This window comes from Panthera tigris, chromosome D3 (genome assembly GCF_018350195.1).
Source record: "Panthera tigris isolate Pti1 chromosome D3, P.tigris_Pti1_mat1.1, whole genome shotgun sequence".
In the NCBI taxonomy this organism is placed as follows: Eukaryota; Metazoa; Chordata; class Mammalia; order Carnivora; family Felidae; genus Panthera; species Panthera tigris.
This window is the reverse complement of record NC_056671.1, coordinates 347,031-374,724: the sequence shown is the minus strand read 5'-3', so window position 1 is coordinate 374,724 and position 27,694 is coordinate 347,031. Positions and strand designations below refer to the sequence as shown.

Below are 27,694 nucleotides of genomic sequence, written 5' to 3'. Positions count from 1 at the left end.
ACGTGTGACCAGAGGGTGTCACTTGGGGCTGGTGGATCCAAGAGATCCTATGCCTCTCCCCTTTTCCCAAGTACTCAGACCTGGGCCCCGACCCCGGGTCCCCCAGGCCCGCAGGCCTCGTTCCAGCCACCTGGCTCATGCGAGTGAGGCTGCAGGTGCAACTCTCATGAGCGGGGAGTCAGTAACCAGCGGTGCCGGCAGGCTCTCCCCCGTGATGGGAAGGAGCACATCGCAGCCAACACATGGACGAGCGCGTAGGGAGAGAAACAGACACGGCTTGTTTATTAGAATGCGGGAAGGAGGCCTTTTCCACAAACAGCGCTGCTTCTCAGAGTCTGTATCAAGAGCAAGACAACAGTTGAAAATCCTATTCCTGAGAAGAAGCGAAAGTTACAATTTTGCAAACAAAAATAACAGATGATTTCAACAAACGATAAAAAACTTTTTTTTTAACAAAGAACAAAATTTCAAGTATTATTCCAGATGACATGGCAAACCCAATGACGGAGACGAGGTCTCACCGGCAAAGGTCCCTGGCGCTCTCGGGGCAGGGGCCGCTCCAGATGGGCTGGGGCACCCCAGGGCCGAACCGGCCCGGCAGGGAACAGAGAAAGACCATGGGGCAGCTCGGCAGGGCCTGTGGCTGTGCCCACGGAGTGGGAAGCGGGCACCAGGGCTCTGCTCCACGGCAGGCTGAGGGTGGAAACAACCCACCTTATGCCCTCCTGGGACAGGGCCACGCACCTAACACTGGGGATCTAGGGTTAGCAGTTCCGGAGATCTGATTTTTTCCTTTTCGTAATAAACAGAAACACATGTTTATTCCTTCAAACACCCTACTATCCCAATTTTAGTCAATTTGTAAATTATATATTACTTGTGCTACAGTTTGTGATAAATCTTACTAAAAGATCAGCACCAAACCTCTTACAAATAGAAACTCCCACGAGTTGTGGCTGTCCCCGAAGCAGGGCTGTGGCTATGCCCGCAGGCTGTAAGCCTTTGCCCCCTTTCCCTTCAACAACAGGACGTTTCTGACAGACTTTCCTTTTCCTCCCATGAGAGCTTTCTTGAAGAGAGACGTCTGTCTTAGCCACAGTTTTGGGAAAGGTCCAAAGAGCAAACCTGAACGTCATTGTCTGAGCGCGAGGGGGCGGCTGACAGTGGTTCTTCTGGCTGACGTGCTCTGGTGGCCCCAAGGCCAGAGGAGGGGCTGTTCATGCCACCCCAGGCCTCCCAGGCCACTGGGGTAGGGGGCTCTCGGCAAGAGGGTCTCACGCCACAGAAGAAAAAGCCACGCTACAGTGCCGGACGTAGAGACCCCCAGCCCCCCCGACCCCCGCCGGGGGGCTGTAAAATGCCCTGAAAATGTTTGTATCCGGTATTTTCTGAAACACGCTGTCGCTGACCTCCACTACCCCCACGCCACCTTGGTGCCTCCTAGATACTCAGTTCTTGAACCTTGTCTGTTCACAGATGTGATTGAATTTCCTGCAGGGACAAAAAGTCGAATTACACAAGCCAGCATCAAGAAGCATTCCGATAAGCGACTCTGGAGATCACACGCTGGAGAAGCCTGATGAGAAACTGATCGCACATGCGGGTGGCTCACAGCAGCAGGGTCTGATCCATCAAAGATACTAACCCCTAGACAGCCTTCTTATCCTTCTTAAGTTTTAGAAGTCAGACATTTGATTTTTACTTTTTAAAATTCAAGCACCTTCGGTAACTTTCTTAGGGAAGAGACTCAGAGTTGTGCCTCCTCAGAATCCCCCAGTCACCGAGGGCCACCCCGCAGGGCAGAACCAGTAGACTCGCCAGAGCCACCACCTCCCTCTTTGTGACGAGCAGGTCACCCCCAGAGTAGGACACACGTGCCCTAGCTATCCTTATCCCTGTCTTTATTAAGAAAGACTGGCTAGTTACTAGCCAAATCTCTTTCTCTAAAAGGAAACGGTCTCCTGGACTCTGTCTATGCTCAAATACACAGCCAGGTTTTTATTCCACGGGATCAGTCCTCCAGGGAGCCTTCACTTGGGGCCTTGTCCCCGGCAAGAAGGGCATCCTTCTCAGTAACTGTGATTTGAACCACAAGTGACTGGGGATCACAGCAGCCTCAAGAAGCATCAATCCGTGAGGTTGATTTATAGGACACCTCACTTATGGCTTGAAAACGCAGACAAACTTACGTCCGCAGATGAACCCATGTGGCAAAGCGGACGTCACTGGGGGCAGGAAATGCCCAGTGAGAGCCGCCAAGTTAGAGCTATCACAGACATGTGCTCGAGGCACCAAACACAGACTCAGGGCGGCGGCACACGCCCAGGCCGGTGGTTCAGGAAGTTCTCGGTGACCACGGCCACGGATTCACAAAGTACTAACCCTCCAGTGTGTCAGCGGGAACGGCAGCTGTGTTCCACAGACACAGAGGGAAACGTCTGCATGCAAACGCTTCACGAAATGAGAACAGAAGAGCAGGGTTTTGAAACAACACTAGGGCTGTATACAGACAGAACTAAATGACTATATTTATGAGTAAGTAGTTAACTGGTTCGTACAGATCTCTAAAAGCCGTGGCGTCAACTTGGCCGAAACACTTAAAAGAAAAAACTCGCCTTCCTGTTAGGAAAAAGAGGGTCTGCTTTCTGCAGGAGGCCCATTCTGGCGCCCTCCCCCGCCCTGGGTGCCTGTGCCCCACCCACAGTGTCTCACTCACATTGCGTGGTGGGCCTTCACCTGAGTGCGGCAGTTGCGGCCCCAATAGCAGTCAGGACGGGATGTTACAGCCACTGGGGAGAGAAGAAGTCACGCGTACGTAGTAACACCCAACACTCACAAACTCAGCTAAGCCAACTTAAGTAAAGACCCAAAGAAAGAAACTACAGCTGTAGCATTTTGTCACGCTTTATAACTAGTTTCCTTGCCTGTTCCAAGCTTCCAAGGGGGAAAAAAGTTTAACTAAAAACCCACCTTAGGAAATAAAGACTACTACGCTTGCCTATAGGTTGTTTTTGCGAATCCTGTTTTAGAAACGTGTGTCGCGGCCCACGGGCCCAGAGCCTGAGCCAACTGGGGGTCGAGGACGGCCTGGGAATAAGCATGGCCGCCAGGCAGCCCATCTGCCCAGTCTTCTCCCTGCTGGTGCACACAGCCACTGAGAACGCAGACGCCCATCTAGACTAGACAGAACTGAGGCAGGGGGTGAGGGGCTTCCTTACCTGGCAACTCGGAAGCAGGAATGTTCTGCCGATACTGGTAGGTCAGCTCTCGGAAGCTTCTCAGGCCACAGCAGTAACAGAGCACAGTGTTCCCTGTGATTCTGTAATCTGGAAGGACACAGCCTCATGTGGGCATGCCAGTCATCAGGCAGCATCATGTTTCCAGAACAGCAGAATAGCTGTGGCCTTGTAAACTAGTGGGAAACCAGTGCACTGATCCGTAAATGGGGTAGAGACAATGGGCCAGACTTTCAGAAAACAAGAACAAAACCAATCTCGATACCAACTTATTTCCTCACAGCAAAATAATTCCACTTGGATAAAAAATTCAAACACTTTAAAAATCCAAAAAAGTAGCGGTGCCCGGGTGGCTCGGTCAGTTAAGTGTCCAACTCTGGATTTTGGCTCAGGTCATGTCATGAATTCAAGCCCCACATGGGGCTCTGTGATGGCAGTGTGGAGCCTGCGTGGGATTCTCTCCACCCCTTCCCCCGCTCAAGCATGCGTTCCCGTTCTCTAAGTAAATATATAAGCTTAAAAAAATAGATCATTTAAAAATATTTTTTTTTATGTTTATTTTTGAGAGAAAGAGAGAGACAGAATGAGAGCAGGGGAGGTTCAGAGAGAGACGGAGACAGAATCTGAAGCAGGCTTCAGGCTCTGAGCTGTCAGCACAGAGCCGGACATGGGGCGCAAACTCACAGACTGCGAGATCATGACCTGAGCCGAAGTCGGACGCTTAACCAACTGAGCCACCCACGAGCCCCCAAAATAGAGCATTTCTAAAAAAATAGTAACACTAAAAATAAAACTCCAAGAAAGTACTGAGAGGAATGAGTATTATTTTTCTCTTGAGCTATTTATGTCATAAAAACCAAGTAACACACGGGAAAGGATCTGTAAATCTGACTACCTACAATGTAAACACCACAACGGAAACACATACAACAAAAGTGAGATACTAATAAAATAGTGGAAAACACATTTGCCACACAAGCAACCATATGTTGCACCTTTAAATGACAAAGATATCCTACCAAGCCATGCCCCCAAATCCAAATAGACTAACGTAAGTATGGGCCAAGGTCACAGACAAGCCAATGAACCATAAAGCAAAAAGATCTTCAATTCTGCTAATACCCCAACACAGGCAGATAAACAAATGATACATCCCAGTTGCCTTGTCTGTATTTACAGGCAAAGGCAGGGCAGATGGGCTCAGGAAGATGCTGAGGCACGTTCTTCTGGGAGGGACAGCGAATATGGCAAAGTCTCAACTGTTTGTTCATACCACCGTCCAACAATTTACTTACTTACTATTTACTTATTTACTCGTGTATTTATTTACTTAATTTATCTTGATGGAACGACTTTTCTAGCCTACCATCCTGCAGGCTCAGAGGCTGCAGTGCTTATTCAGACAATGAAACGTGGAGAATAACCTAAATATCCTATATTAATGATTTGGTTAAATAAACCACGATACTAAAATACTATAGAACAAAAATCAAGGTAGGGGCTCCTGGGTGGCTCAGTCGATAGAGCGTCTGACTCTCAACTGCAGCTCAGGTCATGATCCCGTGGTTTCATGAGCTCAAGCCCCGAGCTGGGATTCTTGGGATTCTCATTCTCCCTCTCTCTCTCTCTCTTTCTCTCTCTCTGCCCCTCCCCAACCTGCGCTGTCTCTGTCTCTCTCAAAATAAAGAAACTTGAAAAACAATCCAGGTAAAGAACTTCACTGACATAGAAAGGGTCTGGGGAATACCACCGAGTGAAGAGCGCATGTGGTAGGGTTTCATCTATGAGGACTCTGACCGTGCCCACGTGTGGCGGGTGCACAGGCCATACGGCATCATCACTGGGTCCTCGGGGGTGGGATTCCCTGTGATTTTCGCTTTACCCACCACGCTTCACTCACATGTCTTTCTGGGCCATGCCACGATGGCAGTCCCACCAAGAAGCTAAAGAGAGCTCAGGCCCGCATGTCAGACCGCACCCCCAGGGCTGAGGCTGCACAGAACCCGAGACAGTCGTGAGCACGTATCCGCTCAGAAGGATTCCCAGAAGCCTCTGAAGTCTTTCACAATAATTTATGTCTTAGGAAAAAAAGTCATTTGTTGATTTTTCTGCACCCTCCCCGAGTGACTAAAACCACATTTCACAATGTCCCGGGTGCCCCTGGGAGACGGGCCAAGCCTGCACCAACACATCAGTGAAAGGCCCACGAGGACCCTGAGGGCTTGAGAAGCACCGGACCCAGGACCCGAAAGATGCCAAGAGGTGGGGTCACGGTCTCTTCAGCTGTGTCCCTTCCTCCCCCACGGCAGAAAAGAGCCTAGAATGTGTCACGTGGGCTCAAATCCTGAAGTACTGGCGCCTGTCTGCCACCCACCGCCAGGGTGGGTGGAGGGTGAGGGCGTACACGCGGGAAGGCAGCCCGGAGGCTCTCCTCCGTAGTGGAGGCAGAGGGGCCACCGCAAACACACCGCCGCACCAGAGAGAGGAAGGCAGGTGCGATGGCGCTTACCAGACAGCAGGAACACTCCCCTCTGCAGAGCCACGAGACTTTCAGTCAACATGTTTTTCCACGTCAAACCCCTGGTTGCCAGGTAATTCTGGGATGGGGAAAGAAGGGAAATCTTAGAAATACTAGCTTGGAGAACAGAAGACTAAAATGACAAGAAAGCAAACAATTCATGAAAGGCCCTCGAACGCGGGCAAGGCCACGGCACAGGCAGGCTAACCACGGCAGGAATTTGCATCAGGCAGTTGTGAGGCCTTCAGGACCGCAACACACGAGGACCAGGATGCCCGGGACCCGGCAACACGCTCACAAGCTAGTCTGCAAGGGCTCTCTTCCCACATGGCTTTGTCAGAGCCTCAGAAGGAAAGCTAGCTTCCGAAAGCCGAACACACGAGCTACCACATTCTCTCCAAAATCCTGCAGACGCTCCGAGCACAGGAGCGGGGCGACACCCGACCTTGGCCGGGGCGGCTCTAGTGTGGCAACAGCCGCACGACCACATGGTAAGGAAGCCGAGGCTTTACATCTACACCCTGGCCTCAGCTCTCTTGTGTGGACCTACAAGAGAGCAGCACGCGGACATCTAACCAGAGCACGCGGTGCCAAGGGGCCTGCCATACAGGTCCGGCGTGTGCAACGCTGCATACATGGGAGAGAGGCACAACTCTCGCCAAGAGAATGATGTGCACGTTAAACACTGAAATTCTAAGAGCCACGTCAGCTTCAGCTTCCTAAGACGCGAGAAGGACAAAGTCAGAAAAGAGGAAGCCAGAGAGAGGCCCGGGTTCCAGCAAAGGGCCGCCCCGGCCCCCACCCAGACCCCGAAACTCTGCGTGGGGCACACAGGCACCGGAGCCGACACCTGTGGACTCGTGGCGTGATGGGCATGAAGGAAATAACCTCTTGGAAGACAGGAACACACGGGAAAACACCAATGTGGTGAGCTCGGCGGCAGGACTAGTCAGAGCCACTGGGAGAGCTGAAAGCCTCCCGGGGGCCTCTTCTAGGCCTGAGCCCCCACCCGCGCCTGTACGTGAAGTCCCCTACCTTCAGGATGTCCGACTCATAGTGATTATTGCTGAGAACCCCGTCCAGACACCTGTCACCCAGGTCCAGCTCTGCCAAATGGAAGGAAGCAAAGTCACCATCTTACAATCTATGAAAGTATCATTCACCGACAGCTAAGATAACCAAATTTCCTTTCTTACAGTCCACAAAGAATAAAAGCTTCCATTGTAAAATATGGTTTTAAAAAGAAAACAAGTAAAATGACTTCTGACAGCTTTCTCCGTCCCCTGGGCACCTGGTCTGGCACCGTGAGGTCTGAATGCCGCAGCCAGGCGGCGTTTTTGTTGGTGGTGTTCCTCGCACATAAGTAAACCCTCCTGACTGAGCTCAGTATCCCCATAGTTGTTACTGCCTGGTTTTGAGCTAGCAGAGGGACACTTCTAAATGTCAAACACAGGGGGCGCCTGGGTGGCTCAGTCTTGGCTCAGGCCAAGATCTCAAGGTTCATGGGATCAAGCCCCATGCTGGGCTCCGCCCTGCGGGGCAGAGCCTAGCTGGGATTCTCTCTCTCCCTTCCTCTCTCTGCCCTTTCCCTGCTCTTGTATGCGCACTAAGTAAATAAATAAACATTTAAAAAAATGTCAAACGTGTGTGAGAAGCAGGTCATCGACGGTGGCCCCTCTCAAGTCGGGCCACGCTAGCCCACCAGCACCCTCAAATGCAGCAAGAGGATAGGCAGAGAGCTGAAGTGCCGGCATTACCACAGAACGGGGCCAGGCAGCCGAGACAGCCGGCCCGGGCGCAGCCCCAGTACAGGTGGCAGAAAGGCTGCAGGCAAACGGCACCTGTGGACACAGCACAAGCACCAGTCAGGCCATTTCGGCGAGGGCTAAATTCACATAACCACTAAATAAACGGCAAAGTCCACGTTAACAGCAATCCCAGAGTTGCAAATCCCAGCACTGTATTTCGTCTATTACATTCAAGAGTGACACGTTATGAAAATATGATGCTCCTGATGCGGCAACAAAGGTCAGAGGCAGCCTCCAGAAGGAGAACCACCCATACATGGAAACTCGGTGTACGAAGGGGTGGGTCATCAACTGACAGGAAAAGATGGTCATTCGATGTGGCTGCACACACAACTGAGTACGCAGATGAGGAAACAGACCCACGTCTTCACAGCACACCACACACACAGTCAGCAACACTCTGAAACCTGACCCTAGAAGGACGCAGGAGAGGCTCGGCGGTGGGGAGGCCGCTCAGGCAGGCAGCGTCCGTGCACACCCTTACTCACACTGCTGGGGGGCGATGCGGGGGTCCTGCTCACGTTCTGCCCTCCGGTCGGGCATGGGCTGGAAGCAGCAAGTGCAGATGGCATGGCTTCCTTGCAGGGCACACACGTAATCCTGGGCTGCGGAACAGACAGGATATTCAGGCCGCGCACATCAGGACACAGGCAGAAACAGGAGATTCGATGCACGCCTAGGGACGTGCCTGGAAGGTACCCAAGGAGACAGATCCACAGGAAAACCCAGGGAGAACTCACACGTGTTTTCTGAAACTACGAAACGGTAGTCTGCCATTTAAATGACACATTTTAAATAGAATGAAAAACAAACGTGATACTTCAGTTCAGCAGTTATAGCAAGATTTCAAAGATCACTTGAAGGTTTTCTACCATTTCCTTGGGCCATAAAGCACACGCCATAAAACAATAGAGCAAGTTCTATATTTAATCTCTGTCTCTTCCAAATAAACAGGTGGCAGGCCTGGGGGCCATGACTGGCTGACCTCCGCCCCTGCAACAGCTGTGTCCACACAGCTCAGCCGCGGCCACTCAATGACCACATGGGAAGCTCTGTCTATGCACGCACACCTGCTATAGGCCCATCCCACTGGGGACTTCCAGTCTGAAAATGACACCGCACCTGCGGAATCGCAGAGTCGGGAGGCAACCAGGCCCCGCCCTGCCCATCTGTCCACGGGCCACCCATGGAGAGAGCTGCAGCGCCGTGTCAGGGTGGATGGCTCTGAACTCGGCTTTGGGTCATGATCCTGAGTCAGTGGCCTCATGACGGGCTCAGGCCCACATCAGCTAAGAAACTGGGCCCTACTGAAGAATGGCCAGGGCCAAAAACATGGATTCCACATGTTCTCTCTCCCTTTCTCGATGGCACCTGGGGACCCGCCAGCGGGCAGAGCTCAGGGTGGCTCTGATGACACAACAGCCCGCTGTCGAAAAGAAGCCAGGCTCGCATTGAGGGGCCCACGTAGGGGTCATTTCAGCTTTAGCAAGCAGCCCTGGGGATGCCAAAGCCCAAAGCAGTGGGCTGGGGGTCCCACGTGTCAGAATGAGGAACGAACCCCCCGGGAGGGCCCAGGAGCAGAGATCCACGAGAGATCAACTTAACTCTCTCTGGTTTCTGAACCCACAACAGAGTACATGCAGCAACAAGGTAGGAGAGGGTAGGGCAAGGGAGGCAGTGACCGGAGCAGGGCGGGAGCGGGGGAGGAGCCAGAAGGAAAAAAAAAAAAAAAAAAAAAAAGCAGGACGACAGCACGGAAGGCGCGGCGTCTCACCTGTCGTGACGCTGGTGGACGTGGACGGTGCATCCCCAGGAGCCTGTGCTGCCCCTGGCTCACTGCCAGGCCCCGGGCAGGGGAGGGGCTGGCCCGCCTGCCTCCGGTACTCAGGGCACTGTCTGCACACGATGTACGGCTGGCTGCAAGGAAGCACACGGGCACACGGGGTGCAGAGAAGCAGTGAGCTCTGCCCTGGCACACGTAGGGGGCGGCACCAACGCCCCCAGCCCCGATGACCAGAGGAGACCCAGATCCCCAGCCTGGAGGCATCTGGTCCGCCCGCAGACCTCATCCCTCCTTCACGCCTCAGCTCTGTGTCTGCTGCCGCCCAGCGTGCGTGAAGGGGACAGATGGCACGTCCCCACTGGACACCCGGTCAGTGCTCACGCCGGAGCAGTAGCAGGGAGGGCCCCGTTCCCTGCTACCTGCTGGCTCCCCTTTGCTGTAAGGTTTCCAGAGATCCCCCGCCCCCCGCCCCCCCTCCGCAGCTCCTACGGTTCGGAGACACATTGTGCCCACCCCGGTTTCCAGCACAGTGTCCCCCGGAGTGTGGCCACTCAGTCCCCACGTTGGGCACGACCCACTCTCACAGGTTTGATGCTGGGCGAGCTGTGAACTACGTCCAGGGGCACACTCAGGCCCATCACCCTAGGCACCTATGAAACGGTGTTAAAGTCTGAACAAAATGTGCCACAACTGAATGCTGCTGTCGTCCGGGGACTTCCCGGCGGGCCACCCAGCTGTGTGCACTTCAGCTGCGCTTTCCAAACAATGCAGATAGTTAACAAAAAACGAACCCACAGGAAACACACCCACAGACCCTCCCCTCCTCTCAGAGAACGCCGCCCTGAGCCTGTCTCCAACGGCAGGAGCCGACGAGGGAAGAACGGGGAAGACGTGACCAGAAAACAACTAGTGAGAAGCCGCTTGACCTCATTTCGGAACCAGATGACCTTCGTCTCAGGCCACACCAACTGTCATCAGAGTTTCCCGACATCCCTCCACAAACCTCAGGAGCCACCACCAGGACCCCTCTGACGGGCATACGATGACACAGGTGCCAGGCCCAGCAAGGCGCCTTCCCGGTGAGGCTCTCTGAGCTGAAGCACCCCCGCGAGCTAACTGGATGTGCGCTCAGAGCTGTGACTGTAGGGTCTGTCCCGCAGCACTGCCTCTCCAGTCAGAACTCCGGAAACAGCACAGAACCGTATGTACAACAGGATCCCATCTTTATGAGGATATTTAAAGTATATCGTCTTTTACTTTGTTAACAAAGGAAATACGAGTGACTACGTATAGGAGTTGCCAGAAGGATACACAATAAAATGCTCATACTACAGTGATTTTATTACTTTCTGCTTCACCACTATTTCTAAATTTTACAAAAAGAAAAAAAAAGTAATTAATTAGGGGATTTGATTTTTGTCTCTTCAAATGTCATGACCCACCCAAAACACGCACTGTGGACTTCTGAGTTCCGCGGACAGCAGCATTCTACAGCAAATAAAACAAGGTCTGCTAGAATCGCATCCTCTTGGCCAGGTGACCGTGGCTTTCCTGCAATAATATCCTCACAAATGACGATACTGCAACTCACACCGTGGGACTCCGGTCACCAGCTGAGCTAGAGGAAGCGTGCCCACAGTAGACAAAGAACACATTAAATCCTGCACCCCGTCGTAGCCAATGCACGAAGGCTCCTGAGGAGGTGTCGGCAGATAACAAGGGACGGGTTATGGCAGTCATTTTCTAACAGACGTCAGTCTAACCACTACCCTGCACATCCTGAACTCACACAGGGGTGTACACCCGCTACATCTCACTAACGTGGGGAGGAAGAAGATAAGCAACAAAAGAGAATAAATATCGCGTGTATGCCTGAGAAGGGAAGGGGTACTGGAGAAGGCTGGTGGCAAATCCCCCCACCATCAGCAAACTGAGCGGCCGTCCTCAGCCGGCGTCCGCCCCGTCCTCACCACGCCCGAGGCGGGCGCCGTCACTGGCTGACGTCACACATCAGAACGCAGACCACGCACGAGCCGGGCCGCTCAGTACAGAGGCGGGACTCGGGCCCGTGCTGCCTCCCAGCTCCCCGCTCCGCTCAGAGCCAGGCACAAGCTCACCTGATGTCCGAGGACTCGCTGTCCGCGTCTGACAGCTCCAGCAGGTCCTCTGAGCTGCCCTCCTCATCAGAGAAAGACCTTCTGACTTTGGGCTGCAGCATGTCTTGAGTGATCTTGTTCCTGGCAGCCATGCTCCGCACGTCTTCCTCGCTGCGACTCTTGTCTGGAATTCAAAGGACATGGCTCTGCTGGCCGAGGGGCCCCTGGAGAGACACCCCACCGTCTCCCGGAGCTGGGCAGGCTCCCCACTTGCCTGGGTGCTGGAGAAGGTACGCCTCCACCAGGTTGTTCAGGATGTGGTTTTTACAGATCCTCTCCACCGGACAGCGGCAGGTGGGGCAGAAGGCGGAGCGCTCCATCCAGCCCGAGTAGCAGGCGGCACAGAAGGTGTGCATGCAGGGCTGCAGGCTGAGGGCACAAGGACAGGTCTTCAGACACCCCCCGAGGAGCACTTGCAGGTGGAGCCTGTGTCTGCCAAGCCGCGGCAGCCCCCCGGATGCCAGGGCCCACGGGGCACGGCCTGCCTGGGGCCTGAGAGGCAGGGGCGCTAGTTTATGCTGCGTCTTTCCCAGAGGAGGACGTGGCCTCACTCGGGCTGAGGGTCGGTTACAAATTAGCCACCCACCAAGCTCACTTGATCCAGCAGAGACTAGAACCCATGCTTCTCGGTGTGGATGGGGGGGGGGGACGACACAGTGCCCACTGGTGGCAGCATCTGCACGCTCCGTTGACTGGGAGTGTCGCCTGCCTTCCATAAGCCAGGTGAGAAACAGTTCCCATGCAAGAACAGCTTTCACCCTAAACTACTTTAATTTGGTCCTTGCTAGTTAAAAGGAACCAGAAGTGACCATCCGTATTCCGAGAGGGACAGTCAAGCAGGCTGTGACTCCAGGAACATGAGGAACCGGGACACCGAATGCCAAAAAGGCCTGCATTTAAGTGGAGACTCGGACAGGCTCTCCCTCTTAAGTCCCCACAGAAAAGCCGGGAGAGGGCTATCCCCAAGCCGCTCCTGGGGGCCTCATCTGGGGGCACTCCCTCCGTGCCAACGACGCCCCCTCAAAGCTCAGCACGGTTCTCCCGTTCTGCGTCCGAGGCGCGCCAGGCCTCTTGGGTCAGTCGTGACGGGTGCGGACCGAGGCCGCTGTCACCTCGCCTTGCAGGCTCTTCTACAGCCGTAGTTACCACGGCCAGGTTCTCGGCGTGGTGGCCACACGAGCAGCACGACGGCAGCGCCCCGAGCCGAGCCGCACCGGATGCGGCCCGGAGGCCTGCTTGCCGGGGGCCGCTCCCCACCCCCGCCACCACCCCACGACACCCCCGCGGGCCCCCCGCGGCGACCGCACCTCACGCAGTCGTGCAGCAAGTCCTGGCAGATGATGCACGTGAGTGTCTCCTCCATCTTGTCCGGCTTCACGGCCTCAGGTCTGACGCCCCCGAGGGCGGTGTGGGCGTCGCTACACTGGTCCGCAACCAGCAACTGCAGGCTCAGCTCGGCCTCCCCCTCTGCGAGAAAGGGGCACATGCCCACCATCAACCAAGGAAGAAACAGACACCGGGTCTTTTTTGTTTTAGGAACATCTTAACCTGTGGACAGAAGACACAGCCCTCACTGCTGTGTGTAGTTTATTTTTTTAAGTTTATTTATTTTGAGAGAGAGCATGTGGCTGGGGGAGGGGCAGAAAGACAGGGAGACTCCCAAGAGGGAGAGAGGGAGAGAGGGAGGGAGGGAGGGAGGGAGGGAGGGAGGGAGGGAGGGAGAGAGGAGAGGGAGAAGGAGAGCGAGCTAGAGAGGGGAGAGAGAGCCCTCCCACCGCTCTCGTTCTCCCCCTCCCCCAAGCAAGCTCTGTGCTCAGAGTGTGGAACTCGACATGGGACTCAAGCCGAAGAGTGGTGAGATCATGACCTGAGCCGAAGCTGGACGCAGAACGGACTGAACCACCCAGGCACCCCTGTTTGTATTTTAAAGAAGGCCTAAAGTAAGTCCCGAGTTCCAGTACCCTTAAGTTTTGGTTTAGAAGAACAATGGCATAAAAAGAAGCATTCGGGATACATGGTTAAAAGATTAAGGTGGCTTGTCACACGATATTTGTGTATAATCATCGTTTTTGTTTAAACAAAAAACATGACTTGTGTATGTCCTGGAAAATACCGACGTTACCAAGAGCTTTTAACTTTTTTTTTTTCCCTTTTCTTCTGCTGGTGTTCTATAGTGCTCATAGATTTTTATTTTTAACGAAAGAAATACTTGCACACAATTTACAAAATCAAATATTAAGAGGGCACCAGCCCTCTGCCCTGGCCTGTCCTCACCTCCAACCTCCCTCCTCTGAGGAAACTACTTTCATGTTTTTGGGTGTTTCTCCTGGCGTGGACCTCCAGGTTTCTGAACTGTAATGCTCTGTTGAGGCTGACTGACTTTAGACACCGTCCATCTCCCGACATCTATTAAGATAGAGAAGGATTCTGCCCCCTGGCCCCATTCACTATATTATCGTAACACAATTGTTAGTTTGGTATATTGTATTTGTTAGTTCCGTACGTCGTATTTACGCTACTATGCTTAGGTAAATATTCACTGCTGAGCCAAACAGTGCACCAAAATTAAGTTTTCTTCCTTCTACAATTTTTCATTTTTGCTAGAGTAAAAAAAAGGCCTCATTTGCATACTTACTTTTCTACGTACTGTTGCTGATTTTTTTCGACACCCTCCTCAAGCCAGTCGCTTCAATTTTCCACTCCACACATCCAATATCCTCGTCTCCTTCCCCGAGGCCTGCCCTCCCTCCCAGAGCCCCCCAGCCTCACTGCTGCAACCGCAGGCTGCTCTCAGGCCTACAGCACAGCCACTGTCCCATTAAATGTTCCCAAGTATCTTTTACAATCCTTTTAACTTTGGCTTTTTAAGGGCAGATTTTTCTCTAAGTCACCTTTCTTTTTTCAAACCATTATTACTTTGAGAGAGAGCACGCATGCACAAGCAGGGGCGGGGCGGGGGGACGGAGGACCCAAAGTGGGCTCTGTGCTACCAGCAGGGAGCCCCATGCGGGGCTCGAACCCACCAACCGTGAGATCATGACCTGAGCCAAAGTTGGACACCTAACCGACTAGGCCACCCAGGTGCATATTCTTACAAACCGATAGTCATATCAAGACAGAACTGCAACTCAGAATGCACTGCTTCCAGACCATCAGCATAACCAGATAATAAATAGGGTTCAACCCCGATGCTGTCAAAAGGAAAAAAAGGCTCACATTGCCATTTTGAAAATGCTGAGGCATCCGCTTCCACAGAAGGGGAGGCCCCGTCAGGAGCAGCTCAACAGCTCTCAAGGGCCAGAGATACACAAAACGGTGAGACTCTGACCTGCTTTCATTCTCTTCGTGACAGGCTCCAAATCCTCTTGGTCCCGGGACCCTGGCAGAGAGAAGGGTGCTCCTTCTCTGTCTGGGAGAGCCGAAGGGAAGGTGGGGATTTCATCATTTGCCACAGACGGACCACATTCTTTTGGGGAGACGCCTGCATCTCTGAAGCCTGTGAGAGGGACAAACAAGACAGGTTTATTTTTTAATTTGAGAGAGAGAGAGAGGGAGAGAGAGAACGTCAGCGGGGGAGAGCGGCAGAGGGAGAGACAAAGAATCTCAAGCAGGCTCCATGCTCAGCCCAACACAGGGCTTGATCCCACAACCCTGGGATCTTGACCGAAGTCAAAATCAAGAGTTGGATGCCTAACAGCTGAGCCACGCAGGCACCCCAACAAGAAAAGTTCTGATTCGTGCAGCCTGGAAGCAGAGGGTATGGCAGGTAAACCACCCCAGATTCAAACCAGGCCTAGGTGTTCCAAGATGCCGTATTCTCAGTAATACACGCTTACAGAAACACTCGGCTCACACTTCTGAAGTGCACACGCGCCCACTACTGGGCTCGGGGGAGCTGGGCCAGCAGCACACCCACTGGGAAAGAAACGCAGAGGTGTCTGTGACCGGGGTGGCGGTGCCGGGGTCAGCTGTGGGACATTTGGTCTAAGACAGGGCCAATCCGTGTGCCAGCAGCCCCGTAACATTCCCTGTGCTCTGAGCAGCACTGGCGCAGAAGAACACACAGGCCTCTCAGGACAGGGACGCAGCAGGCTTCAGATTACAAGGAGATGGAAGCCAGACAGGGATGCTGCGTGTGAACTATTTCCCAAGGAGTCACGAATTTAAACGAGCCTGGCAGAAAGGTTAAGGAGACTTTCTAATAACCTTTATCTTAATCAAGACCTAGTGTGTAACACCATACTACAGTACATATCCGGTCTACAATACTCAAGTGTTGTCACCTTGAAAAAGAAACTGCCCTACAGCAGCCAAACAAAAAAGTTAGCAAAATTGTTTGGGGAGCAAATCAGCTCGTACAGCAAAGGGAGAAAAGAGGGAGCTTCCTGGGCTGGCTGCTGGCTCTGGTTCTCACTCCCACCATGGTCTCAAGGACTTTCTATGCTCAGTCGAGCTTCTCACTCCAGAATGAAGATGATGATGATGGTACTCTCCGACAGACAAACGGTGAGGATTCATCTAAAACTTATGAAATAAGTTGGCACCAAACCTCACATTTAGGAGGCTGGTTATTTTGTTAGTATGTATACATTGAGGCATGCAGATAGAAAAATTTCCCCAACATTACACAATGGGAGGGAAGCTTTCCATCGGATTTGCTTACAGCAAGATTTTGTTTAAGCTTTTATTTGTTAATTGCACAATATATAAACACACTGCCCTTTCACGGTGGAATCAACAATTGTATGCGTACACAGACACAAGTCACATTTTCTTTATCCATCCATCCATCGAGGGACACTTAGGTTGTTTCCAAGTCTTTGGCCTTTGTGAATAGTCTGCAATGAACATGGGGTGCAGACATCTCTTGGAGACAGTGATTTCAATGCCTCTGGACATTTATCCAGGAGTAAGATTACTGGACCAAATGGTAGTTCTATTTTTAAAATCTTTTTTTGTTTTGTTTTGTTTTGTTTTGTTTTGAAAGAGAGCATGCACGAGTAGGGGAGGGGCAAAGAGGGGGTGAGAGAATTTTTGTTTTAATTTTTTTTAATGTTTATTTATTTTTGAGAAAAAGAAAATCAGAGTGCGAGCAGGGAAGAGGAAAAGAGAGAGGGAGACACAGAATCTGAAGCAGACTCTAGGCTCTGAGCTGTCAGCACAGAGCCTGATGTGGGGTTTGAACCACAAACTGTGAGATCACGACCTGAGCCAAAGTCAGACACTTAACTGACTAAGCCACACAGGCACTCCTAAATTTTTTTAATGGTTGGATTTATTGACTTATTTTTTTTAATTTTTCTTTTATTTATTTTTGAGAGACAGAGAGAGACAGAGAGTGAGCAGGGGAGGGGCAGAGAGAAAGGGAGACACAGAATCAGGAGCAGGCTCCAGGCTCTGAGCTGTCAGCACAGAGCCCAACGTGGGGCTTGAGCCCACAAACCACGAGATCGTGACCTGAGCCGAAGTCGGACGCTTAACCGACTGAGCCACCCAGGTGCTCCCAGTTGACTTTTTAATTATTTTTTAAATGTTTATTTTTGGGGTGCCTGGGTAGCTCAGTCGGTTGGGCACCCGACTTCGGCTCAGGTCATGATCTCACAGTTTGTGGGTTCGAGCCCCGTGTCGGGCTCTGTGCTGACAGCTCGGAGACTGGAGGCTGCTTTGGGTTCTGTGTCTCCCTCTCTCTCTGCTCTTCCCCTGCTCATGTGCTCTTTAAATGTTTATTTTTGAGAGAGAGAGAGAGAGGAGGAGGGGCAGAGAGAGAGCGGACAGAGGATCGGAAGCAGGCTCCATGCTGCGAGCACGGAGACTGATATGGGGCTCGAACCCATGAACCGAGAGATTATGACCCTTAACCGACTGAGACATCCAGGCGCCCCCATTGACTGTTTTTTTTTAATTGTGGTTTTTGCCTTTGTATCACGTATAAAGAAAAATTCCCCCAAATTATATAAATAATCACCTTTGTTTTCATCAGGCACTATTGTGGTTTACATTCAAACCCATCTTGAAGTAGTTTGTTGTAATGGATGAGGGACAAAACTACCTTTATTTTCTTTCAAATGTTAATCACTTCTGCTCATTAAACAACCCAGTTTTGCTCGTGGCTTTGAACTGCCATATTCATTGCTAAATTCTTACACGCTTGGACCGTTATACTTTATTTATATGCATATTTTTTCTGCGGCCAGTGTCAAATGTTTTTTTAGTCCTTTAATTTTATAACAACATGTTAATGTTACATGGACTTGTTCACATTCATTATTTTGTATTTCTAAAAGTGTCGACGGGTGCCTGGGTGGTTCAGTTGCTTAACTGTCTGACTCCTGATTAGGGCTCAGGTTATGATCTCACAGGTCGTGGGTTCGAACACTGCATTGAGTTCTGCGCACTGACAGTGGGGAGCCTGCTTGGTACTCTGTCTCCCTCTCTCTCTGCCACTCCCTGCTCGTGCTCTATCAAAATAAATAAACATGAAAAAAATTTTAATTATATGTTACTCTAGATGAGTCTTGAAAACATGATGCTCAGTGAAAACAGAAGACACAAAAGGCCACAGAGTATAGGGTTCCAATTCTTACTACTTAAAAAATTTTTAATGTTTATTCATTTCTGAGACAGAGCTCGAGTAGGAGAGGGGCAGAGAGAGGGAGACACAGAATCTGAAGCAGGCTCCAGGCTCTGAGCTGTCAGCACAGAGCCCGACATGGGGCTCCAACTCACAAACCGTGAGATCGTGGCCTGAGCTAAGTCGGATGCTTAACCGACTTGAGCCACCTAGGCGCCCCATGATTCCGATTCTATGAAATGTCCAGAACAGGCAAAACCACAGAGACAGAATGCAGATCAGTGGTTGCCGAGGGAGAGCAGTGACTGTTTATGATATGATATGTTCTGGAATCACACAGCAGTATGAATATAGTAAAAACCCCTGAAGTGTACACTTCGCCCGGGTGATTTTTATGGCAGGTGAGTTATATCCCAATAAAACTATAAAAATCCCAGGAAATCTCCGACCTTCAGCATTTCTATCGGGGGTGGAAGAAAACAATATTTACTAGTACAGAAATCCTGCTGAGAGCCCGATGCCTGATGTCACCTCTGACTTCCTTAGTGGCTTATGTGACAACACATGTCAGAGTCAGTGACTGAAGAGCAACGCAGCTACCACTCTGAGACCCCCATCTCACCAGGGCTGAAGGGAGGCGCTTGCCCCGCAGAGGCGGGCTCCGTGGAAGAGGTAGAGGCCGTGGGGAAGAGGTCCGAGGTCGACGTCGATGGCTGTGGTTCCTCAAAGCACGCCTGAGTGGTGGGCGATGACGGCAGGACCTGGGGATCGTCACCTTGCCCTGCACCTGAGGTATCTTTGGTCACGTGGAACACATTCTCTTTATTAGCTTCTGTGAGCACAACAGGAGCAGAAGGAGTGTGGAGTCAGGGCTCAGGAGGAGCACCACTACCTCAGGCAGGACTTTCCAGCAGATGAAAAGGCTTTGCCAGTAAGAATCAGCAGCCCTTACCACGCACCCACTCCTCTGTCACAGTCTCACTTACCAAAGGGGTCTTGTGTGATGCCTTGCTTTTCATGCAGAGACTCGTAGAGGTATGCCACGTCTGAAATGAAACCAAGCAGATCAGAACAGTGTCCTCACGTACCAGCAGGGCTCCTTCCCTCTTCTCCTTTCTGTCACTTCAGTCCCTTTGTCGTTGTTGACTATGTTGACTTACTAGCTACTGACAACACTACCCAGTTTAAGGAATTTCAAAATAAGCGAACCAAAGCATCTTCACCAACTTTAAAATAAATAAGCCTCCGGGAAAAAACATCCTGAGCCAGAAGGCAGACGCAGGGAAGGGAAAACGATGAGTAGATAATGAATCTGTGCTTTGCCGGTCATTTCAAACCACCGGAAGGAGAAGACACAAGGCCCTGCCACGGGGCCAGGGGCTGGCCTTGACAATGCTACAGACAGCCTGAGCGTATCTGCCTCCTCCTGCCAGTTTGGCGGTAACCTTCCAAAAACTCTCCCAACTCTCCTTGTCCTGTTTCGTTCTTCTTCCCCAAACATAGACACTCAGATCTGGAAAAGCCTGAAGGGGATCGTCAGGCCTCTGTTGTCTCCTGTAAGGTCTCCAAAAGCAGAGTCATGAGTGGCCTTCAGCCCCTCATTCTAGGTCTTCCTCCCCACAACTCAGATTATCTTCTGCTATGTAACCCAGCCCATCCCTGTTCACTTCTCCTTGCCATTTTGAAATGCAAGACTCATGAGCATTGTGGTATTTGTGAAGAATGGCCGGGGCTCACAGTGCAAGGCCAACACTCCCACTCTTCAACAGGACTCACACCAAGAATCTACATAAAGGGGAGCCCGGGTGGCTCAGGCAGCTGAGCGTCCGACTTCAGCTCAGGTCATGATCTCACGGTTCATGGGTTCGAGCCCCACATCGGGTTCTGTGCTGACAGCTCAGAGCCTGGAGCCTGCTTCACATCCTGTGCCTCCCTCTCTCTCTGCCCCTTCTCTGCTTGTGCTCACTCTCAAAAATAAATAAACCTTAAAAAAAAGAAAAAAAAGAGTCTCCATAAAGAACAAAGAAAATGTAGCTAACACTGACAGTCTGAAGGGAAATACCTGCTTCAGCAGGCTCACTTTCACGAAGCTTCCCAGCTGTGACCAGACTTCCCCCCCATACACCACCCGAGGCCCACCCTGTACATTCCCTCTCTTACTGTATTCTGGCTCATTCTTCCTATACACCAAGTAGATGACATCCCCAGTCTGCAAAGGACAAGTCTGCTTCTTAACAACCTTCAGCTTGTTAATTACTGTTCCATTGGTGCTGCAGAGACAACAAAAATGCAATTTATCCTATTTACAATAACTTGGGAGTTAAAATTTTCTTTTTCTACCACCACTTAGAAAGTTCAATATCACGCCTTCGAAAATGTAAAATACTCCCAAGAATGACGTAAACATGTAACGAGGCACATGTGCAAGTGCCACCCTACAGTTCTCCCGAGAGAAAGCTTGCCTGCTGCCCCCCTTACTGACAGCCTGACCGTGCTTCAACATTTCTGCTTGTCCAACAGCACATCGTCCGTCCTCCGCCGGCCTCTGGAGGACCCTGGACTTCTACCAGCAGCTCCGATTTCCAGCTTCCCCCCGCTTCTGCACTTAGCTCCGTCCACGCATCTCCCCTTCCCTCCCAGCAGGCCAGCTCACCCCTCAGATGGGCACTGACACCCTTAAAAGATGGGTTCTGAGCAGAAGCAAATGAATTCGAGGCTCTGGGCTGGAAGATGGTGTGGTCCCTGGGTCGGGAGGTCACTCCAGTCCGTCAGGGACCACACCACCAGGTGGAAGAGGCGGGGGCTGCAGAGGGCACAGGCGGGAGCCTAAGTCAGACGGGACTGGAAGGGCTTCCCTGAGGAGAAACCCGAGTAGAGACCCAACAGAAAATCACAAGTGGACGAACAGTGTACGAGACCAGAACAAAAGTCAGCAACTAAACAAACTGGCCCAGCTTCAGGCGTTCAAACCACCCATGTCTTAACTCTATGGTTTCACGCCTAAGGCCTCCGGTGGTAAAGAGACTTTATTTTTACATCTGAGCAGACTTCTACTCCTTCAGTGTTCTGGAAAGGGCCAGAAAGTAAGCAGTTCAGGCTGTACGGTCACACGGTCTCTGTCCCAACTCCTGGGCTCTGCCGCTGACACACGAGAGCAGCCGCACACAGGATGTAGTCGAGAGAATGGCCGTGTCCCAGCGAAACCTCACGTACAAACACCGGTGGTGCCGCCACAGCCAGCCAGAGCCTGTGCTGCCAGGGCCCTCCGCACTCCACTCTCGTGCTCTTTCTAACCACAGGAGCCCGACTTTGCTCTTCTGCTCAAACCCCCGATGACCTGTCACTGCTCTCGGGCTAAAGTCCAGGCTCCCTAGTGTGAACACCAGGGCCTTCCCGCTCCGGTCTAACTTCCCTGCCTTCCCACTCACTGCTCCTCGGCACACAGGGCCTGCTCGCGCCTCGGGGCCTCTGCACCTGCAGTTCCTGCTGCCCGTGTGAAGAATGGACACCCTCTCCCCTCCAGGCACGTCAGCCAAGGAACGCAAGAGCCTCTAGAAGCTGGAAAAGCCGGGGAACGGATTCTCCCCTAGAGCCTCCAGAAGGAGCCGGCCCTGCTGACACCTTGATTTGGTTAATCCAATGAGACCTGAGTGAGACTTTGTACGTTCAGCACTAGAAGGTCGTAGCTTTGCGTGCTTTGAAGCCACTGAGTTTGTGGTAATTTGTTACAAGAGCCCCAAGAAGCCAATATGGTCATACGGCCAGCATTGGAAAGCCAGGATCTGCTGCCTGAGGACAACTCCAGAACCAGTGCTACGTTATCCTACATTGGGCTGGGAAATAAGGAACTTGATCTGCTACGTACCAGAATAGGAAAGGAGCATCAGTTCATCCTCATAAACCTAATTTCTAGTCTTTCATCCCTAACATTGTAGTTACCAAACAATCTCGGAGCACTTGACCTTCACAAAACAAAAATTCATCTGGTTGGGAAAGGCATATTCTCAACGTACTGCTGGAAGGCCATCTGCTACTTGTCCTGGGTTTAAAATAGGCACATTCTGACACAGCGTTCCTTCCTATGAATTTATCCCAAGAAAATAAATCGACATGAATGCAAAGCGTTTTGGAAGAGAAGAGTCGCAGCGTTGTTTATAATAAGAAAAAGTCAAAATAATAAATCTCCACCAATAAAGGAACTGACAGATAAGTTATTATAAAATAATAACGAAATAGACAAGATAAATCTAGATGTACCAAACGTAAGCTCGCCATAAATAAAAGTGAAAAAAAAAAAGGATACAACGTACATAGTAAAACCTCCTTAATACAAAATAAACACATACGAATTTCTAGTGGGCTAGTAGGATTTGCCAAAGCTTTTCACTTTTACCTACTCCTTATGTTGTGCAACAATTTTTTAAAAAGAAAATATTTTTTTGATTTGGAGGAAAAAAGTCTAATTTGAATAGGTTTGCAACTAGAAGGTTATCACTGCCTTTTAAGTCCTTTTTCAGAGATATTTTTGCTTTAATTTGAATATATTCAAGAAGCATCATAGACATGAAAGAGTTACTGGAAACCAGAAAATATATTTCCTAATAACCTGGAAACTAGCGAACTACTGTGTTAACAGAAAATAATCCCTTGTTTCTTCTCTGTAGCCACCGGCTTCAAGACAAGAAAGAGATTACCTGGTATCTTCCAGCGACACCTGACCAGATTTTTCATCCACAATAATTTTACAGTGATCTCCAGAGACCAGTTTATTGCCAGGGAATGAAAGATCACAACCTAAAACAGAGAGGGATACATTGGATGTGACCGTGGGGACTGTGCACAAAAGTGCCCTTTGCTTAATCAAAGCACGTGGTTGAAAATCAGGACCCATGGTATATGCACAGTGGGAGACAACCTAATCAAGTAAGATAGGAAGCAATTTTTTAAAAAGCATTTATGTATTAATCCAACGTAAAGAGACAGGGACTGTCTTGAACCTTTCTGACTCCCCATTACCTAGAGGATACCCTCATCAACACCTCTGGCTTCTTGGTGACAATTTTACAACATGCACATATGTGCAGCTACCCTGATAAAAGCAGAAGTTTAAAAAAACTAAGGGACAGGGCGCCTGGGTGGCTCAGTCGGTGAAGCGGCCAACTTCACTCAGGTCACGATCTCGCAGTCTGTGAGTTTGAGCCCCGCGTCGGGCTCTGGGCTGACGGCTTAGAGCCTGGAGCCTGCTTCGGATTCTGTGGCTCCCTCTCTCTCTGCCCCTCCCCCATTCATGCTCTGCCTCTCTCTGTCTCAAAAATAAATAAACGTTAAAAAAAAAATTAAAAAAAAAAACAACAAAAAAAAAAACTAAGGGGCTTAGTTAAGTAATTCTTCATCTTAAGTCAGTCCTTAATTTCTTTTCCGTGTAATCTAAGGTTTCATAAATCATCACAAAATTGAAGCGAGGACCAAGACTCACAGAAAACATGACTGAGCAAATTACAGACCATGAACACGCTTGAGAAAATTTAAAACAGAAGGTGGATGCATCTACACGCAATGATCTGAATACAGTCATTATATCCTCATTAAATGCAAGGGGGAAATCCTTAAATACTGTGTTCTCTCCAGAGAATAAAAGTTTTCAGGAGTTTTTACTATCTAATCGTGAATTTGCTTATAAGACATTTATACTATAGCTACTAAGGTTTATAGCTTTATTTTTAATAAGTAAAAACGGGAAGCAATATAAGTAAGTGTCCATCAACTGGTGGTGAATTAAAAAACAAACCGTGGGGAAAAAAACAAACTGTGGTACATCCAAACAGTGGACTACTACACAGCATCAACCAGAAATACATTACTGAAACACAAAACAGCCTAAAATGAATCTCAAAAGGATTATGTCAGAGAAAAGAAGCCATACACAGACTATGGTGGAATATTGTGTGATTCCACTTAGATGACATTCTGGAAAGGCAGAATGACAGGGATAGAAATTAGACAGATGGCTGCCAGAGCTAGGGGTGAGAGGAGGGGGCTGATCCAAAGGACCACCAGGGAACTTTCTGGGGTGATGGAAATGTTCTGCACTGGACTGCAGTGGTGATTCCATTTCTCAACACTCACTCAACACCTATAACGGGATGAATTTTACCATATGTGAACTACACCTCCCTAAACCTCAAGTAGTAGAAATCTTATTTGCACCTTTTATATTATGGGAAGTGCTTTGCTACATTTACCCAGGGTCAACTTCCCCTATGCTCAGGATCTTCCCAGCATACTGGGCACAAGAAGCAGGACAGTTTCTTTGCAGCCCAGACCTAGCCCTAGTGACCGTGTCACTGGGATGGGATTTTAACAAGCTTCTCCACACCAAGAACATGAGCTTTCTAATTTGGATCCAAGATACTCGTGCTAAGTTCTATTCTTGGCATCTGCCCTGTATGTCATTCACTTGGTTAAATCTGTCACATGGCTGGTGCACACTGCTCCCACTCCCCGAGGATGGGAAGCTCCCTGGGAAACACAGGTCAACTCAGCTCTGCCTTTATCCTCAGAATAATGCCTTATATATAGCAGGCACACTACTGTTTTAAAATAAGTATAACCACGTTCTACAACTCTTAAGGAATGTTTGTGTCTCCCCCAAATTCCCAAGTTAAAGGCCTAAACCCCAATATGACTATAAGGACAGGGCCTGTAAGGAGGAATAAAGGTTAAATGAAATCACTAGGACTGATGCCCTTATAAGAGAAGGAAGTGGATGGGGCGCCTGGGTGGCTCAGTCGATTAAGCGTCCGACTTCAGCTCAGGTCACGATCTCGCGGTCCACGAGTTCGAGCCCCGCGTCGGGCTCTGGGCTGATGGCTCAGAGCCTGGAGCCTGCTTCCGATTCTGTGTCTCCCTCTCTCTCTGCCCCTCCCCTGTTCATGCTGTGTCTCTCTCTGTCTCAAAAATAAAGAAACATTAAAAAAAAAAATTTAAAAAAAAAAAGAGAGAAGGAAGTGGAAGAGACACCAACGTTGTGTGTGGCCTGTGAGGATGAGGAAGTCTACAATCCAGGACAAAGACTCAGCAAGAAACAAATTGACTAGCACCTTAATCTTGGACTTCTTGCACTTAACGACTGTGAAAAATAAATTTCTGTTCCTTAAGCTTCCTGGTCTGTAGTGTTTCGTTATAGCAGCCTGAGCAGACCAACAGGGCAACTTCTATTTCCCCGGAGAGCTCAATACATTCACCAAAAGGTCTTCTTTTTAAGATTAATTCAACAACCCCTTTTTGCTCCTCGTATTAACATGTAAAATGATATATAATACTGTGTTGTAATAACAATGGTTAATGTTATTTGCTAACTCTAAGCCAGGCTCCTTTAAGCATTTCCCACATTTGATCTCAATTATCCTTCAGGAACTCTAAGATGGACGTACAAAGGAGGTACAAAGTCCTTAGTCCAGACCAAAGAAGCTCTTCACCAAATTTCCTATTACCTCAATTAAAAGCAATTAGGGGCGCCTGGGTGGCTCAGGTCATGATCTCACAGTTCGTGAGTTCGAGCCCCACTTCGGGCTCTGTGCTGACAGCTGGGAGCCTGGAGCCTACTTCAGATTCTGTGTCTCCCTCTCTCTCTAGCTCTTCCTCTCTCTCTCTCTCTCAAAAATAAACATTTAAAAAAAAATTTTTTTTAAAAAGCAATTAATGCATTTTCCAAACTTTCCAAGGACATGTAAATACATTCAAAATTGTAAACAAAACAAAAAAAAACTCTAACTTGATATTGGGATTTAAGACTACCAAAACAACAACAACAAAACCAGGTGCAGGTACATCATTAGGGGTAAAATAAAACCAAAACATAATTGCTTTTATTTTATTCTATTATCTTCATCTTATTTTTTTATCATAGTACTTAGCCTTTTTTTAGTATATGTGCTGCCGAAGCGAGCACTACTTAGCCTTTCTTGAATTCCAGTATAGTTAACCTAGAAAAAAATACTTGCTTTTCAACAAACTTTCACATTCTCCCTTTTTTACAATATAAAGTCAGAAACAAAAAAATAAGACTCTTAACCACTGCTGGTCACCAGAGGGGCAGTGGGTGGGGGCTGGGGGAACTAGGTGATGGGGATCGAGGAACCCACTTCCGGTGATGAGCACTGAGTAACGTACAAAATGGTTGGATCACTATATTTTACACCTGAAACTAAACATCCTATGCCAACTGCACTGGAATTAAAAAAAAAAAATTAAAAATATATAAAATCAGAGAGATGATTTCTTAACTTTCAGACAAAATACATTTTGTTGACCGGACCAGTGCACTCCTGCCCCTGTAGGAAAGCTACAAGGGATGGCCACTTAGGAGTTTAGAGGCAGTTAAGAGTGGAGGGTGCCCACCCTTTCCCACCTAGCTGCCAGACTTTGTCCGTCCCAGCGTCCCAGGCTCATTCAATCAACGACTATTTGAGCAGCTCTGTTCTATAAACTGGGACTTGAGATGTTTTTCAATGTAGCCACCCACAGGCTATACATTTCCCCCTGAGCACTGCTTCAGCCGCATCCTGTAAACTTTGGCAGATTACACTTTCATTTTCATTCATTTCAAGGTATTTTCTAATTTCCCTCGTGATCTCTTTTTGGGCCCATTGGTTGTTTACGTGTGTTGTCTAATTTCCACACTGAATTTTGCAATGTTCTGTTACTGACTTCAATCTCATCCCACGGAGGTCGGAGAAGATGCTTCCTGCAGTCATGAACTTGAGAAGACTGCATTCTAATACCCGGGGCAGCTTAGGTCAGTGCACCTACTTCATAAAGTTGTAATGAGAATTAAATAATCTGCAGGAAGCACTGAGAAGTGACCTGGCGGAACGGTAAGTGAATAAACTGCAGCTCTCACCGGAAAAACTAGAAAGCACAGCGGGCCCCGCCCAGGGGCCTCCCACCGCCCGGGGAACAGTCTCGCCCGGCTCCCGGCCCCCGGCCCCGGTTCTCCCCCACCACCCCCGGTCCGCACCTCTCCTCCGCCCGATGGTCCACTCGGGTTTCCTCAGGAGCACGTGCGGCTCGCCCTCGCCGACGCCCAAGCGGAGGAGTCTCCCCCACGGCTGCCGCTGCGGCGGCTGCGGGCCTTCCCCGGGCTGCTCCATCGGATTCACATCTGACGAGACCCGGAAGCGCGGGTGAGGCTCTCGGACCGCGAAAGCAGGGGCTGCGGCCCCGCCGCTCCGCCCCGCGGCCCTCCCGGCCTCGGCGCCCACGCCACGCCGCCGCCGCCGCGGGCCGGACCCCCGCCTTCTCCGGCCGCGGCCGCGTTCCGCCCGCCGACCCGCCACAGCCCCGCGCGGTCCGCTTACCCCCCGGCGCGCGCCGAACCCGGAACCGGCCGCGCCGCCGCCGCCGCCGCCGCTGTCAACAGACATCGCGGATCCCTCAGCTGATCCGCCGGGCGGGGCCAGCGGCGGCCGTGCCCTGCGATTGGCTGGCGGTGGCGCCCACCGAGCGCGGCGGCTAGAGCGGAAGCGGGAGCGGCCGCCGAGAGTGGGAGTGCGGGGGCCAGCGGAGCGTGCGCAGACGGGAGACTGCGGGCCCGAGCGCCTTGTTTGGTGATGGCCGGGAC

The 27,694-nt window shown here is 50.5% G+C and overlaps 1 protein-coding gene and 1 long non-coding RNA gene across 3 annotated transcripts; one reads left to right on the top strand and one right to left on the bottom strand.

Moving 5' to 3' along the window:
• Positions 1 to 255: 255 nt before the first annotated feature.
• On the bottom strand, positions 256 to 27,522 carry CHFR (checkpoint with forkhead and ring finger domains). Of its 2 annotated transcripts, XM_042961741.1 has the most exons (18): positions 27,432 to 27,522; positions 27,092 to 27,235; positions 22,767 to 22,866; positions 20,233 to 20,342; positions 19,059 to 19,118; positions 18,695 to 18,904; positions 14,830 to 14,997; positions 12,809 to 12,968; positions 11,716 to 11,870; positions 11,463 to 11,625; positions 9,337 to 9,479; positions 8,051 to 8,167; positions 7,512 to 7,595; positions 6,790 to 6,860; positions 5,746 to 5,833; positions 3,219 to 3,326; positions 2,717 to 2,789; positions 256 to 1,491 (listed from the first exon to the last, which is right to left on the bottom strand). In XM_042961741.1, exons 2-18 carry the CDS (start codon positions 27,222 to 27,224, stop codon positions 1,449 to 1,451), a joined length of 1,986 nt encoding a protein of 661 aa, XP_042817675.1. In that variant the 5' UTR covers positions 27,225 to 27,235; positions 27,432 to 27,522; the 3' UTR covers positions 256 to 1,448. The 2 variants fall into 2 exon arrangements, with proteins under 2 accessions (XP_042817675.1, XP_042817676.1); XM_042961742.1 differs by lacking the exon at positions 18,695 to 18,904.
• On the top strand, positions 18,426 to 23,734 carry LOC122232457. Its single transcript, XR_006209799.1, has 3 exons — positions 18,426 to 18,473; positions 22,737 to 22,995; positions 23,505 to 23,734. It is a non-coding gene; the product is annotated as an uncharacterized LOC122232457 (long non-coding RNA).
• Positions 27,523 to 27,694: the final 172 nt, after the last annotated feature.

What these genes read in the sequence shown, in the direction of transcription:
- CHFR (XM_042961741.1), bottom strand. Translation starts at nt 27,224, where the DNA reads ATGGAGCAGCCCGGGGAAGGCCCGCAGCCGCCGCAGCGGCAGCCGTGG. An exon ending in GTGTCGCTGGAAGATACCAG is followed by an intron (nt 20,343 to 22,766) that starts GTAATCTCTTTC and finishes TTGTCTCTGCAG; the next exon opens with CACCAATGGAACAGTAATTA. An exon ending in AGCGAGTCCTCGGACATCAG is followed by an intron (nt 9,480 to 11,462) that starts GTGAGCTTGTGC and finishes GCTTCCTTGCAG; the next exon opens with CCAGCCGTACATCGTGTGCA.